This window comes from Phaethon aethereus (genome assembly GCF_964289735.1).
Source record: "Phaethon aethereus genome assembly, chromosome: 30".
NCBI classification, from domain to species: Eukaryota; Metazoa; Chordata; class Aves; order Phaethontiformes; family Phaethontidae; genus Phaethon; species Phaethon aethereus.
In genome coordinates this window covers 535,476-552,035 of record NC_138606.1, presented here as the reverse complement: position 1 = coordinate 552,035, position 16,560 = coordinate 535,476, and the positions used below count along the sequence as shown (strand labels likewise).

General features: G+C 50.7%; 1 protein-coding gene across 1 annotated transcript; it reads left to right on the top strand.

The window, feature by feature from the left end:
- Positions 1–8,670: 8,670 nt before the first annotated feature.
- LOC309414662 (olfactory receptor 14A16-like) lies at positions 8,671–10,291 on the top strand (the record flags this gene model as incomplete). The annotated part of the gene is made up of 1 exon (XM_082012020.1): positions 8,671–10,291. The coding sequence occupies one exon, from the start codon at positions 8,671–8,673 to the stop codon at positions 9,649–9,651; it is 981 nt and encodes a 326-aa protein (XP_081868146.1). The 3' UTR covers positions 9,652–10,291.
- Between the last annotated feature and the right edge of the window lie 6,269 nt (positions 10,292–16,560).

Here is a 16,560-nt window from a genome sequence, read left to right as displayed (position 1 = left end):
TGGATCCTGGAGACTGGCAGGAATTTGACCTCAGTGTGGGTTTCTGCTTTTGTTGGAAAGCTCTGGAGTACCTCCAAGATGCATGGGTTGGTAGATCTGCCCCCCAAAAAACCTGGGCCCTGCTGGAACAAAGACATCACATTCACAGAATCACATAATCATTAAGGTTGGAAAAGAGCTTTAAGATCAACATGTCCAACCATCAACCCAACACCACCATGCCCCCTAAACCATGTCCTGAAGTGCCATGTCTACACGTTCTTTGAACACCTCCAGTGATGGTGACAGATGGTGATAAAAATCTGCTTGGACAGCCAAGTCCAGAGAGTTGTGGTGAACAGAGTTAAATCCAGTTGGCTGCCGGTTACAAGTGGTGTTCCCCAGGGCTCAGTGCTGGGATTGGTCTTGTTTAGTATCTTTATCAATGATGTGGATGAGGGGATCGAGTGCTCCCTCAGTCAGTTTTCAGACGACACCAAATTGGGCGGGAGTGTTGATCTGCTGGAGGGTAGGAGGGCTCTGCAGAGGGATTTGGACAGGCTGGATCGATGGGCAGAGGTCAACTGTATGAAGTTTAATAAGGCCAACTGCCAGGTCTTGCACTTGCGTCACAATAACCCCATACAACGCTACAGGCTTGGAGAAGCATGGCTGGAGAGCTGCCAAGCAGAAAAGGACCTGGGGGTGCTGGCTGATGGTTGGATGAACATGAGCCAGCAGTGTGCCCAGGTGGCCAAGAAGGCCAACAGCGTCCTGGCCTGTATCAGAAATAGTGTGGCCAGCAGGAGCAGGGCAGTGATCGTGCCCCTGCACTTGGCACTGGTGAGGCCACACCTTGAATATTGTGTTCAGTTTTGGGCCCCTCACTACAAGAAGGACGTTGAGCTGCTGGATCATGTCCAGAGAAGGGCAATGAAGCTGGTGAGGGTCTGGAGCACAAGTTGTATGAGGAGCGGCTGAGGGAACTGGGGTTGTTTAGTCTGAAGAAGAGGAGGCTGAGGGGAGACCTTATTGCTCTCTACAACTACCTGAAAGGGGGTTGTAGTGAGGTGGGTGTTGGTCTCTTCTCCCAAGTAACCAGTGATAGGACGAGAGGAAATGGCCTCAAGTTGCGCCAGGGGAGGTTTAGATTGGATATTAGGAAAAATTTCTTTACTGAGAGAGTGGTGAAGCATTGGAACAGGCTGCCCAGGCAGGTGGTGGAGTCACCATCACTGGAGGTGTTCAAAGAACGTGTAGACGTGGCACTTCAGGACATGGTTTAGTGGGCACGGTGGTGTTGGGTTGATGGTTGGACTTGGTGATCCTAAAGGTCTTTTACAACCCTAATGATTATATGATTCTATGATTCTATTATTCAAAGATGAGCTGTTGCTAAATGAGGAGCAGCTAGAGAAGAATCAGAGATGCTGTGGGACCACTGCTGAATTTAGTAAGAGTAGGTGTAAATAGATCTGAGATACTCTATGTCCTCTTTGCCTCAGTTGCCACCCGTGAGGTCTCTCAGGCCTTTGAACTTTGAGGCAAGACCCTGGAGGAGAATAACCAGCAGCAGATGGGAATCAAATCAGGGGTTATTGAGCAAAATACACCCTCAACAGTCCGTGGAATGGGAGAGATTCCATCCAAGGGTACTGGTCAGCAAGGTCAGCTCGTGTGAATGACTGAGTGCAGCCTCCCCCAGCAGTGAGCATTTTCCGTCTGCCAGGCCAAGGCATGCTCACAAGATGGAAACTTCTATATCATTGATGATTTGCACAGGAGGTCTTCCTTCCTGTTGCATTCTCAGGACAATCCTCTACCTCTTCCTTTACCTGCAAACATCTACTGCTTTCTACTCTGGGCTCAGACATGGTTGTAAGGATTTGCTAAAGCCATCAGCTTGTTTCTTGCTGACATACCCCCTACCCTCTCTGCCAGACCTACAACCAGCCAGTCACTGCTGCTCAGGGCCGCTCACTCTTCATCAGAGGCCATCCGGGTGATTATTGCAATCCTACTAGCTCCTTCCAGAGCTCATGGTGAGCTTTCTTGGCCATAACAGGGTCTTTATGACCACCTGTTTTGAAATGGTTGTCTTTTTATGATCGTCTGTGCAGAAAGTGTAGTCACAGAAAAGCACCAAATAAATCAAAATGGATGCTGAATGAATTGCCAGTAAGAACTAGATGACCTACCTCCATGCCTGTGGCTTCCTGGCAAGGAGTGTGTCCTGAGAAGGGGATCCAGCCTCTGCCACTCTCTGGAGAGGCAAATCTGCAGTGTCCGTGACACCTGGGGATGCAAAGGGTGCCTTTTGCAAGACCACCCTTCATCTGAAATGCTTCAGATATCTACTTGTCAATTGGGTATCGTGCTGTATATTGCAAATATGGATTTAATTGGCATTGCCCCAAGTGGCTACCACAGATACAGATTACTCCACTGCAGATATTTATATTTAGGCAGATTAATGCTTTTGTTGTTGTTGTAGATACTGATATTGTTAGGTAAATCACACAAACACCTGAAGGATAATTGGCATATTGCCACTTTAATGGCCCTCTAGGGAACTAGTTCCTATTTGTCATTGTCTCACTGTCATTGTGCAGGGTGTGGTGTAAAAGGTGCTGAGCAGAAGGGGGATAATCACTTCCCCTGGCTGTGCTTCTGCTCATATAGCCTAGGATGCTGTCGGCCACCTTTGCTGCTGCCTCATGTTTTGCCTAACGAAACTCGAGGACCACCAGATCCATTTCCACAGAGCTGCTGCTCAGCCACAAAGCTCCTGGCCTCTGTCACTGCCTATCATTCCCCTGCTCGGCCCTTAAGTCTTTTTAGATGTATGCAAGATTTGCTTTTTGCTTTCTCCAAGCATGATGACCTGTCAGAGCAGCTCTGCTATGACATCGGCATGATCTCTCAACATCCTTGGATTTGTCCCAATGGACTGCTAAGGGTTGACCTTACCTAAGTAATTCCTGACTTGATCTCCACCTGCTGCTGGATTTCTCCTGGGGTTCCGCCTCTTAGGCACAAGGAACTGGGAGATCTTGCTTTTGAAAACAAAGGCCAAGAGTACCTCACACCTATCTACACCTACTCTTAGTAAATTCAGCAGTGGCCACACATTATCTTCATTTCTTCTTTACTGTTTCCAAAGTGGTGACAGCTCATTGTTGTGCCCTTGAACTCCCTTGCAAGTGTCAACTCTATGGGGAGCTCTGTCTTTCCTAAAAACCAACTGTATTTCTGAATTTGTCCTTTGTTTTAATCCTTGCATCTACCACTTGTATGCTTCCTTTGTTCTATGGAGCTTCTGCATGAGTTTCTTGTTTCCCCAAGCTTCTCTCCTGATATCTCTGCTTGTTTTCCTGACTGTTGGTATGCACAGTCTCATACTTGAAAGACATTGTCCCTGAAGACCAGCTGTACAGAGCTCTGCTGCCCTTCCATGCTGCTCACGTGGGCTCCCGCACTAAAAGTCGCAAGACTAGGCCAAATTCTTCTCTTATGAGGTCTGGCGTCTGCACTTTTATGTTTTCCTTTCTCATTCCCCTTGGGAGGTGAGACACCATTATTCCATGATCATGGCAGCTAAGGCTGACACTGGTTTTCACATCCATGACCTGCTCTTCTTTCTTTGTGAGTAACAGATTCACATGAGCACCACCATTGTTGGCCCTTCTGGCAGCTATGCTATATAGACCTGTGTTCCAAAACCCTCCAGAAAACTCCAGGATATTTTGCATGCTGTTTTGCTCCCCTTCCGGTGAATGCCAGGGTCATTGGACCTTGAATTCTCAAGGGGACTTTAATGGGTTCTTTGTCTCCTACAGCAGTGTCGCCTTTACCAGTACCTCCTCTGACGCTCACCTACAAAGGATCACCCAACGTGTCCATCCCATTGAGGACCTTCACACATCTAAGCAGCTCTTTCACACTGAGGACACCCACCTTTTGATCTTTCTGGCCTGATGATCCTGATCATCCTGTAGCCACCCATCCCAGTACCTCAGTCATGTGAGCTGTCCCAACACCCCTGAGATGTTATTCACGTGAAGTGGAATGAAGAGACGGCATTCAGGGCTCCAGCTCCTCCAGTCTGTGCCCAAGGCTGAGGACATCGGTGCATGTCTGGCCTGGAGGTTAAGCTGGTGTCAGGAAGGAAGAGATGATTTTGAAAATGTTTTTCGCTGTAGGCTTCCTATGAAAACAGGCAGACTGTGAAAACTGTTGGCCTGATCCATGATTATATCATTGAGGAGAAGGTTAAACGATGGGGAAGAAGAGAACCAGCAAAGTCTGAGAGTGGAGGAACATGTGTGGAGACCCCAGTGTGAGGTGTTTTGCATTCATGTGCTGTCCTGCATCTACTGGATAGAGAAGGGATAGACGTGACATCACTTCAGTGGTGGGATTCAGTCACTGGCCCAAAGGTACTGAATTGGTCTGAGATGCCCTGGGTGGTACCTGTCACGCAACTAGTCTGAAGGGAGACAGGGTTTCTGTATAGGGCCTGTGCCGTCTGTGTTGCTGCATGCCGTTGTGCTGGAGAGACCTGGCATCTCATGTAGCACTGCAGGCCTGTATTTGGACATGAAAGTAAGATTCAGCCGCCCTGAATTAGGTTAGACGGTGAAGGGATATATGTGAGACAACTGCCATCGTACTCAAAGGACATGCAGAAAACACAGCTGATGGTGAAGACAAAAGGAAGCTGAGCTGTCTCTATGCTACATGACTCCATTTGCTCAGCTAAATAGCTCTGCAGTTCACACCCAGAACAAACTAAGTACGGCAAGGTTCAGTTTTCCTACATGTGGGCTTCGGCTGTCCCTTAACCTGGAAAAGGGGATTCCCCACCAGTCTCCAAGAAGGCACCCACAGATGCTGCCCTGTATCTCAGCACTGCTCCATTACAGCTTCTAGCAGGCTCCATGTACCTTGGACCACCTCTGGCACCTCAAATATCACCAGCTGTTTGTGTCTGAACAACTCACTCCTGACCTCCATCTCCATTAGTCACCATGGGAGCTTAGACAATGGTATTGTGTGGACAACTGAGTTGAGGCTGTGGTGGTGCCTTCCACCCCACCTCACCTTGCACCTGGGCTGCTCTACAACCTGAGAAATTCAGTTGCCTGGCAAGCCTTGGTCTTTGAACCGCCAAAGAGTTTGGCGGTTGAGAGTCCCTCGACCATACCAAGCCCTCTTGCGTAGTTGAGGTGGAGAATGGCACTGTTTTTTTGTATCAGGAAGGCAGATGCCTGACCAGGGTGAGTAAGAAGAACAGGACTAACTACTTAGCTCCTGACAACCCTGGAACAACTGGTACCAGTGCTACTGGAGACTTGAGAAATCCCCTGCCTGGGTTGTGGCCAGGATGGAAATTCACTGATGCCTGAAGTCAATCATCTCCCGACCCTATAAACAGTGGTCCCAAGTGAGGCCCTTTGAGCTCTCCCGGACCGCAGCGGGCTGCGACCAGCACTTCTGAGTGGGACGCCTCTCTGAGCTCGTGAATCCTTAAGTTCACGGTAAGTTCGGAGGACTGTTGCTGAAGACTGGGACAGGACAGGGGCTGAAACCCCTACTCCTTGAGGCTCAACCCACACCCGTTGAGAAATAGAAAAGCATTCGACGTATTTCACTGGACTCAAGGGGAATTTCTAATAGGTACCTTTGCATGTGTGTATATATCTCTCTTCTCTTTGTATCTCTTTCTATGTCTCTATCACTATATCTACACCTGTGTGTGTGTGTGTGCATGTGTAATTAGAGAATGTCAGTAAGTTTTCTGTTGTTATGTTGCTAAGCTTTATTAAGAAATTGTCACACTAACCAGAATCAATTTCCCTGACTCTGTGGCTGTCATTCCTGCCGATCCACGCGTAAATCATTCCAACCTAATTGTAAATTGGTTTCCCTCTGTATACTTTTTCCATGTTGAATAATAGACTGGACCTTGCCATTGAATTCTGTTAAGTCGCACTTTTTACAAATTTATATTAAAATCATTTGCTTTCTAACATCTTTGGTGGTCATTATTTAAGTGGCCTAAATCACTCATTCATGACAGAGGCAAGAGGAATCCTACCTCATGTGGGTTTGTGTCAGGCACAGGAGGCAGCTGAGTCCCATTCTAGCCACAGGACTAAAAACCCAGGATGGGATGCCTCAATTTACTCAGTGGAATCCCTTTCCTCAGCAGGGGTAAAGGAGGTTTGCCCCTGTCACTGTGTGGGTGTCCTGCCTAAAAATGAGTTGAGAAAAAGACGGTTTTTGGACCTAAATCTGACTTTGTTAAGAGAAATTACACTGCTGGAGATCATTGCCTTTCCCTGGCTCAGGGAGGGAGCCCCAGGGATGGCTCCAGCCTGTTTCCCAGCAGGTTCCCCTGCAGCCGCAGGGACAGCTGGAGGGAGCCCAGTGGGAGCACAGAAAGTGCTGCCATGGGCTGGTCCTCTGCTGCAGAGCTCGGTCGGGCTCCTGGGGTGGAGGGAGCTGGTGGAGAGTGGACAATGCTGCAGAGAGACAGCTCTGCCCAGGAGCAGCTCCTCTGCCCAGCGCGCAGGGCTGAGGGCACTGCCTGCAGGCACTGAGGGGAGCGGGGAGGAGGGGGGGGGATGCTGAGAGCTCATGGTGTGCGTCTGCCAGCTGGGGGTGGTGGGGTGGGGCAGGCACAAATTATCACAGCCATCTACACAGTACGTCTCTGGCTGCAGGGCAAGGTACGTGAGTATCCTGGAGGGTCTCCAGAAGGTGGCACATCCCACAGCTTACGGGGTCTGTAAGTACAATGCTCACAATTTCTCTGGTGTGGAGGAGGAGGAGACGCTCCAGAGCAGGGTTTCCCTGCTGCACCATCAGAAGGACAGGGCATGACGGCTGCCTTCTCCCGGGGATGGCTCAGGGGGTGTGAAGGCGGGTGTGCAGCCAGGGGTGCCCAGGGCTGTCCTTCAGAGCAGGTCCCCGTGCCCCAGCGGCTGTGTGCAGGGGAAGGGTATCTGCCATCTTCCTGCTTCTGTTCTCAACTTGCCCAGGGAGCTGTGGGGAGAAGCGGCGCTTGGAATGGGTGACCTCTGGCAGGGCAGGGCCCTTCTGCTGTCAAGAGGGTGCTCAGGGCTGCTCACAGCTCCAGGGGACTTTTAGAGCAGCGCGGCAAGGCAGGAGCTACCTGGAAGGGAAGCTGCTTTCCAGGGTCTTTGCTTTCAGTTTCCTGCTGTGGTGGTGGTGGTGGTGAAATGGTGATCGAGTGGTAACTTCCAAACAAAAGGCCAAGACTTTTACAGCAATACGGTGAGCGATCAATAGGTTCTCAAGAACCCTGATAAAGTGCCTGCCTACAGAAAGCACCAATACCACGTTTGTGGTTCCTTCAGGGTTTATTGGGTCTGCTCTTTAGGACTTGCCAACACAGAGGTGCCCCTGGGCAGGGCCATGCTGCCAGAGGGGTCCGCAGGGCAGAGCTGAGCACACAGCGGGTGGGATGGGGTCAGAGGAACAGCTCCAGGCAGCAGAGACACAGGCTGGGGGTGAAAGGAAAGTGCTGACAGTAAGGGCTGGGAGGGGGGATTTGGGCACCTCCCTGTCAGCCCTTCACTGAACATGTTTTTCCCAAACCAAGCCCCCTTGGTCTCCTCCCCCACGCAATAGAGCCTCTGGCCTCAAGGCCCTGGGGTCCAGCACAGGGGCTGCCGCCTCTGCGGCCGCAGCTCCAGAACAGGAGACTCTCCTAAATGCCCATCTGTCCTTCCGTGGCCTTGCCTTCCTTGGCAGAGGCAGTGTGGCATTTGTCCTTGTTTCTCCACCCATCCCTGCTGCCGCTGTTCTAAACAAGAACATCATGCTCTGGGGATGGGGGTTTCAGTAGCCACTCAGAAATTGCTCTTGCAAGTGCTGTGTCCATGCGAGCAAGGTGCCCAAGCCCCCTTCTAACATATGGACCTCTGGGCAATGCAGTCCTTGGGGTGGGGATAAGGCTGACCCTCCTTTTAGAGCATCCAGACATTCCCAGCTCTTCCCTGGGGAGGGTCGTGTGGAGGTCATCTGCACTTTGCAAGTGGAGTCCTCATCTCTCAGCCGTTCCTTTCAGTGGAACATCTGAGTGTGATCCCCATCCAGACCAAAGCGTGAGCGAAGGACATCTGAGAGCAAGACGGGTGAACAGATCAGTTTTCCTCCCTGTGCACTAAGGCTCTGTCCCTTTGCTTCTTAGGATTCTTAGTACAGTTCTAGCAGAAATACTACAGAACTAGTAGAAATGCCAGGAATGTCTACCTTCAAAAACATTCGTCAGATCCAAGAGGGGAAACAGGAACAAAACAAACAAGCCCCCACCCCCCACCCACCCCAGCTGTGTTCTGCAATCGGGTGAATTGGGAGGAACAATGCTGAAAAGCCCTTTGATGTCACAAGTAGATTTAATCAGGGATCACTGCTGGTTCCTGTTTTGCTGGTGCTGCACAGCAGTTCAGACTCCCCCACAGCAGAGTCCCCTGCTCCCCATTGCACCCAAAGCTAACAAAAACCAGAGCTCCAGCCAGGGAGCTGCATGAATGTCTTTCTGGAAGCACAGGGGCTGTGTGTGGGGATTCTCTAAGAAATGAAATAAGTTTTGCTCTGAGAAATAGGTCGTCACTTAGCACTACCTATTATTCCTTAGGCGTCTGTTACCAGAAGGATCAGATGTCCAACAGCAGCTCCATCACCCAGTTCCTCCTCCTGGCATTTACAGACAGGCGGGAGCTGCAGCTCTTGCACTTCGGGCTCTTCCTGGGCATCTACCTGGCTGCCCTCCTGGGCAACGGCCTCGTCATCACCGCCATAGCCTGCGACCACCGCCTCCACACCCCCATGTACTTCTTCCTCCTCAACCTCTCCCTCCTCGACCTGGGCTGCATCTCCACCACTGTTCCCAAATCCATGGCCAATTCCCTGTGGGACACCAGGGCCATCTCCTATGATGGATGTGCTATCCAGTTCTTTATATTTCTATTTTTTATATCATCAGAATATTTTCTTCTCACCGTCATGGCCTACGACCGCTACGTTGCCATCTGCAAACCCCTGCACTATGAGACCCTCCTGGGCAGCAGAGCTTGTGTCCACATGGCAGCAGCTGCCTGGGGCAGTGGTTTCCTCTATGCTGTGCTGCACACGGCCAATACATTTTCCATACCACTCTGCCAAGGCAATGACCTGGACCAGTTCTTCTGTGAAATCCCCCAGATCCTGAAGCTCTCCTGCTCAGATGCCTACCTCAGAGAAGTTGGGCTTCTCATGATTAGTGGCTGTTTACTCTTTGGTTTTTTTGTTTTCATCATGCTGTCCTATGTGCAGATCTTCAGGGCCGTGGTGAAGATCCTCTCTGAGCAGGGACGGCACAAAGCCTTTTCCACATGCATCCCTCATGTTGTCGTGGTCTCCCTGTTTCTTAGCACTGGCATGTTTGCCTACCTGAAGCCCCACTCCATCTCCTCCCCATTTCTAAATCTGGTGGTGTCTTTTCTGTACTCGGTGGTGCCTCCAGCAGTGAACCCCCTCATCTACAGCATGAGAAACCAGGAGCTCAAGGATGCCCTGAGGAAACTATTTGAATACATGCTACTTCATCATCAGTACTGTGACCATCATCTTCATAGGACCTCTTGGGTATCTCAGGAATAGCCAAGACTATATATTTTTCATATCTGTCTTTTTTTTTTGTCCTTTTTGCCTTTTTTTTTTCATACTTCTGAGAATAGTATTTCCCTTTAAATGATGTTCTTCTTGGAATCCTATCTGTCTGTGATTTTTTGACCTCAGGTACAAATGGATCCAAGCTCCCTATGTAGATAGACAATAAAGAAACTAGCAGAAAATTATTTGTCCAAGCTCCCATCTTTTATATCTTCTCTGGAGCTGAGAGTGCAGCTGCAGCATGTGGGAGGGCTTCAGGAGCCAAGAGGCCAGACACTGCATGGAGGACCTAAGCCTTTTCAATAGCTCTCCAGTTTCCCCCTCCCCTTACTCCTTGTTCAGAAAAAGACCCCTCTCACCTACTCAGCTGCTTTGAGTTTCAGGGAGGTAGAAGCCTGCCCTCATCTTTCAGCAGTCTAATCATCTCTTTAGCCAGCTCCTACATTGTGTTTCTGTCATCCGTCCTTTCCAATCTATCCATATAGAACATTTCTAGTGAGGTTATCCCTTGTGAATGGTGAGCCTCATTAGAAGCACCTTGGACTTAGCATAAAGTTGAGGAGTGTGGGGTTTATTGTTTATTAAACTTTGCCATGCTTTCCTTCTGTTAGTTTGAAATTAAGAGAAACCCTGCTGTGCCTGTGTGCAGCCAGGTCTCTAAGGAAAACCAGTGGGAGTTGGTGCAAAGGAGTGTGACATCCAGCTGCAGAATTCAGTGGAGAAGTCTGATCTAAGAAGTGATGCGAGTCCCAGGTGGCCCAAGAGAGAAACGGCAGGGCTGGGGAGAGGAGGAGAAAGGTTGTCCATGCAGTGCCTGACCTCAAGGAGGAGCTGTTTCTACCCATCTACCCATCTGGACTTCATTAGGTGATCCCCTGCATCAATATTGATGGGAGAATGCTGCTACTCTTCTGTTAACTGAAAAAGTAATAACATAAACTTAAAAATAAAAAGTACTTTTGTATTAAATGCTCATTGAAATCTTCAACTTCACATACACTCTGGAGACCTCTCCAATTATCCGTCCAAGACTTGAAGATTGAAGAAAATAATGGGAAGACACGTAGCTTTTTGCATTTTAATGAGCTCCATGGTGTATTTGGTGTGGAGTCCATGAACCTCAGATGCTGATAGAAGCCTGAACAAACCACTGGAGAAGTCAATGTCAGAAGCAACCCTTGCAGTTTCAGGGGGTATTAATGGGTCTCACTGAGGGACATTGCTGACAAAGCCTCCCTGTGGGGTCGTTAGAGGAGATAATTGGAGGCAGAGATTACAGGTAGTCAAAGGCAATGTAAAGGTGGCTCTGATACTTAGTATACCTTTATGTGTGGCATTAAGACAAAGGGCCATGCCCTGACCCCAGCGCCTGGAAGGGGAGATTCTGTCCCTCACAGGTTGCTCTGGGCTCTTCCTGGGGCAATGTGATGTGGGACTGTGCAATGTCAAGTGCAGGACTATGGTACAACACTTATGGGTCTCTCCTGGTTTGAAGAAGAGGCTATAAAGTGTCACCTGTTAGGCCTTGGTGGTTGAGATAACAGGCATAGTCAAGGGGAGAAAGACCTTGGCTCTTTTGAGGGCTTTTAGTCTTGTCAGAGCCTTCGATTGTCTCTATCACAGACTGTCCTACAGTGTCTCACATCTATGGCTCTTTCCCTGCAGGCTGTAAATATTTACCTTGCTTCCCCACCTTGGTCTCACTAACCTTACTGATATCTCCCTGTACTCCCTGGCTGTTCCTTGAAACAAAAAGCCATCGGGTAATCCAGACTCCCTCAGAGTGACCTGTTGCAGCAGAAAATTACCCTTGCAGTGACTTTCTTTCTTTTTGTGTTCAGTCTCAACCTCCCAAGCTGCACTTTGTTCCATTATTTCTTTCTCATGCTGTTTACAACTACAAAGAAATGCTCCACCACCTCTGAAACCACCCTTCAAGTAGTCTCAGGCTACTCCTATACAGACACTCTTCAGCATTGGGCCAAAGATGCCCAGAACATGTGCTTGAGGCTCTGAATCTCATCTTGGCAGACCTCTTCTGGGCACTCTTCAGCTCCTCCCACTCATTCTTCTGTCCTCGCATGCTGACCCCTCAGCTCTCATCTGACTCAGACACAAAAAGAAAGCACACAGAGGGTGTAAGCGAGGACAGGTAACCTGGGAGAAATACAGAAACATTGTCCAAGCATCCAGGGATGAAGTTAGGAAAGTTAAAGCCCAAATGGAATTAATGGAATTAAATGGCCAGGGCTGTCAAAGACAACAAGAGGGGCTTCTATGAGTACATAGGAGAAAAAAGAAAGACTAGGGAAAGTGTGGGTTCATTGCTTCCATTGGAAGAGGATCAGGTCAGGGAATACTTCAGCACACTGTACATACACACATCGATGTATGTATGGAGCAGAAACGGGGACATGGGAAGGGCTCAGGACCAGGGCTGTGGCCATCTAAACCCCAGATGGGCTGCACCCATGAGTGCTGAGGGAGCTAGCAGATGTCATTGCGAGGCCACTCTTGATAATGTTTGATCAAAGAGACTGGGAGAAGTTTCTGAAAATGGAAGAAAAAGCAAATGTCACTCCCATCTTCAAAAAGGGCAGGAAGGAGGACCCAGGGAACTACAGCCCAGTCAACCTCACCTCAGTCCCTAGGAAGCTGATGGAGCAACTAATCCTGGAAACCATTTCTAGTCACATGAAGGACAAGAAAGTAATCAGGAATAGTCAGCACTTATTCACCGAGGAGAAGTCATGCTTGACCAGCCTGATTACCTTCTGTGATGAAGTGATTGACCTGGTAGATGGGGGGAGAGAAGTGGATACTGTCTACCTGGACTTCAGGAAGGCTTTCAACACTGTCTGCCATAAGATCCTAGTAAAAGAAGCTATTGATGTATGGGCTGGATAAGCAGACGGTGAGGTGGATTGAAAACTGGCTAAATGGCTGGGCCCAGAGAGTGGCGATCAGAGGCATGAAGTCTAGGTGGAGGCCAGTAACTAGCAGTGTATCTCAGGGGTCAATACTAGTTCCCATACTAGTATTTCTTACTTCCCATATTTCATACTTCCCATACAGGAGGCTGGGTGTGAGAAACACAATCACGATGCCCGGTCACTCCAGGAGAAGACACGCGTAGCCCCAGCTCGGCGTTAGTTAACCAGAAACCAGTCACTGCCGGGTTGCTCCCGGACTCGATGCTGGCTGTCCAGCCCCGACAAGCCGCAGTCCTGTGCAGGAGCTGGGAAGCCGCCCGCTCGGTCGCTCGAGGGCTGCAGAGGAAACGCACTCACCTGGGGAACGCGTGGGCAGGAGCAGCCTGCACCCCCCGAGTGGGCGTTGCTCCAGCCGAGAGCCCTGCTCCTGCCATCCACAGCCTCTGCAGAGCGACACAGAGCTGTTAGAGGGTTTGCAAGGCATTTTTCTCTTGCCTCCCAAAGCAATCAGACCTGTCTCCCGCTCCAAACGCAAGCGGCTTCTCCAGCCCCCGCTCCCAAATCCTCCTCCGTCCACATTAGCCCTTGCGCTGCTCTGGAGAAGCTGCACAGCAAACGCTGAGACTGCGCCATAACACTGCCGGGCTTTTTGCAGGGCAAGGACCCAGAAACTCGGAAGAAATCCTCTTTTCTAACGGAGAAGTCAGTGGGGGCGAGCATCGGGGAAGGTGTTGGACTGGCCTTCCGCATCCAGGCTGGCCAGTGGCGACTGGCTTGCGCGCCCTTCAGTAGGCTTCCCAAAGACATCGAAGCAGCCCTCACAACCTGAGCCACTTATGGTGTAAAGCAGCGCGATCCGGCTGGCCTTGCTCTCCAGCCCTGTGACGCAGTCATAATAAAACCGCATGCGCAGGACATGGTCTTTGCAGGACAGCACGCCAATGTCCTTGAAGACGAAGTCAACATGCTGCCTGTTCCTCAGCTGGAAAGAGTACAGCAGTATGGTCTCTTGCACGCAGTTCTCCACCACGTGCCGCGGGAAGGAGGTGGCTCGCGATAGCCACCTGTAGTTCAATGGCTGGATCTTGACGTCGCCTGCAAGGAGGAGGAACATCGTCACTGCCACAGCACGCCCAGTTTCCATGTAGGATTCAGAAGAAAATGCCAGAGAAAAGGTCATTAAGAGAAGCAGCTCTTGGGGAGTGGTTTGACTTTGGGGAGCTCAAGCTGTTCCCCGACCTTTGGAGGCAATTCTCTACTTCTCCCAGCCCTGTCCCAAGAGCAGAGAGCGCATGCCTCCCACCAGACCTGGAGGGGGAAAGTGGAGGGTTATCCTTCTCACTGGGGAGAACCACCGTGGGGAACGCAAGCTCCCGCAGACATAATGTGTCAATGTCCAGCTGGAAGACGGGTCTTCAAGCCACATACACCTCTTCTTCACCGTGGAATCGCTCTTGGACCATAGCGAAGGTCCCAAGTCCTGTGAGCAGGACACCCTGCCCAGGAAAAAGACAAAAAGGCTGATGAGTGAGCGCTTTAGAGATGGGAAAAGTGAAAGATTTGGAGCAGGACCATGTCCCCCACTTCTTTTCTTCCCCTCCTCAAGACGTTTGCTAGCATCCCTTGGCTAGAGAAGATCCCAGACACTTCCAGCACAGGACTGATTCCCAGGGATTTTCCTCGGCATGGACCCAACATAATCCCCTGTCTCTCTGCTTGCTCTCTCCACTCTGACCACAGGGACAAGCGAAGCCCTATCGTGTGCCGAACGCTTTCTCAGACTAGGTCTGGACTTGGTTTCTCAACCTCCTGGTTGACCCAGCAGCAGCTGTGGGCACACGGGGTTATCTCGGTGTGCTTGGCACGATGCGCAGGGAGGGATCGCTCCCTGGGGCCCAGGCTCTCCAGGGCAAAGAGGGACCAAGACGCCAGTGTTGGGATCACCCTGCAGGGGCTCGACCTTAAGGAGAAGGAGCTGTGGCATTGATCTGCACGGCTTGGCCTTAAGGAGAAGGAGCTGTGGCATTGAGAAGCTGGTAAACAGCTGGACACCTGCAGGGCTCAGCCTTGAGGAGAAGGAGCTGTAGTAAACAACTAAGAGGAAGTAAAGGAGCACGTGGACACCTGCAGGCAGTGAATCCTGACTGTGGAGAAATGCGTGAACTGTGTGTGGTAACCAACCAGGACGTATTTTGTGGCGCGTGAAAGAGCTGTAACTGCATAAAAAGCGGACACTTGTAGCAATAAAGATCTTTGGCCTGAAGCCCCGCCAGAGTGCGTGCCCTGTTACTCCACACTCCAGCCCACCTTGTCCAGCTTCAGCTGTCCCAGGACGTACGCAGACAACAGCGTCCCAGATAGCCACAACCTCTGGAAAGCAAGGGACAGAGGTGTCAGGCTCCGGGCCAGGCAGCGCGCAGCCTCTCGGCAAGCTCCTCGCCCAGGGGTGACAGATGCAGGTGTCCACAAAGAGCCCGGACAAACACCACCATGGCCGCGGAGCTGGGCTGTGCCCCAGTTTCAGACTGGCAGCCTTACTCTGCTCCTGGGGCAGGGCTGGAGCAGAAACGGGGACATGGGAAGGGCTCAGGACCAGGGCTGTGGCCATCTAAACCCCAGAAAGGGACAGCACCCCAGAGCCCAGAACATGATGTGCCAGCCTGGTGGCACAAGAGGATCCCGTGGGGGGGAACAGAGGTGCTCCCAGAGGAGCCCAGTTCGAGGTAAAGGGCTGTTGGACAGCACAGGCATTTCCAGCTGGCTCGTGAGAGCCCTGTGGGAGTTGTAGGACACCCCAGGTGCCACTGTAACCAAGGTGGTAGGGAATTAAAATAAAATACGGTTAGAAAATAGGTTTGTGAATTTATAGCAAGTTGTAACTATAAGAACATTATGCACCAGCAATGCTGCTCGAGAACCCACCTAACCCTTCCCATCTTGATTTAATTATCAAGGATTTAAGTGTAACTTTGTGATCATGGTATTATGTTTTGTTCTAATAACAAGTAGTCAAAAAGAAGGAACACCTTGGTCAGTTCTACGCTCGGGTGGGTAGGTAATTATTCATTCTCTAGTCCTGTCTTAAAACAAAGGACTGTGGGGTGAATGATTGCATATTGGACCGACAGCCCGTGAAGATCTATTTAGTGTTGCCAAGCTTCAGTGAACTTTGTAGGAAAGGTAATTCCGGCAGGGGGAGATCGCGACCACCCACTCAGAGACCACCCACTCAAGAAACCCTCCGACTCAAAAGATTAAGGAAGTAAAATCCCAAGAAATTATAGTGAGCATGTGTGGTCATTTACATGGTAGGCGAGGAATACTTAACCAATCATTGTATGGACACTTGATGAATATGTATTAATCTTGCCTATAAATGTTTGATTTTTGAATTGATCGAGCGAACACGATTTAGGAGGAGCTATCCCCCGTGTTCCCGGCGCCGTGAATAAAGAATGCCTGCCTTTTAACACTACATTGGTGTTACGAGGTTTATTCCCGATTTCGGTGACACCACCACGCAGGACCCCTTTTCATGCCAGAGCCGGAACCCAAGAGGTGCCAGATCCCAGGGGAAGCTGGCCCTGGATGACCCCCCACGAGGGGACCATGCCATGCCCATGGGAGCCTCAGGGCTCAGGACTGCCCCAGCACCGCGTCCCGGGTGTCCTGGTTGTCCCCCCAGCCCGGTGGGACCCTCAGGCAGGTCTCTCGCAGCAGCCCCTGCCCTGTCCAGCCACCCCCGCAGCCCAGCAGCCGCAGCTGTTGACAGTGGATGGCCCTGGTACGACCCCTCAGGAAGGAGTTCCCAAAACCCTTACGCTTGGTGGAGAGCTGCAGGAGCGTGGGGAACAAGCTGCTCAGCTCCAAGCTGACAGCCACGGTGCAGCAGCCCTCCATCGCGCTTGCCGCTTGCCCTCAGCTCGGGGAAAGGGATGCTCTCCGCAGCTCCTCGCCCAGAACT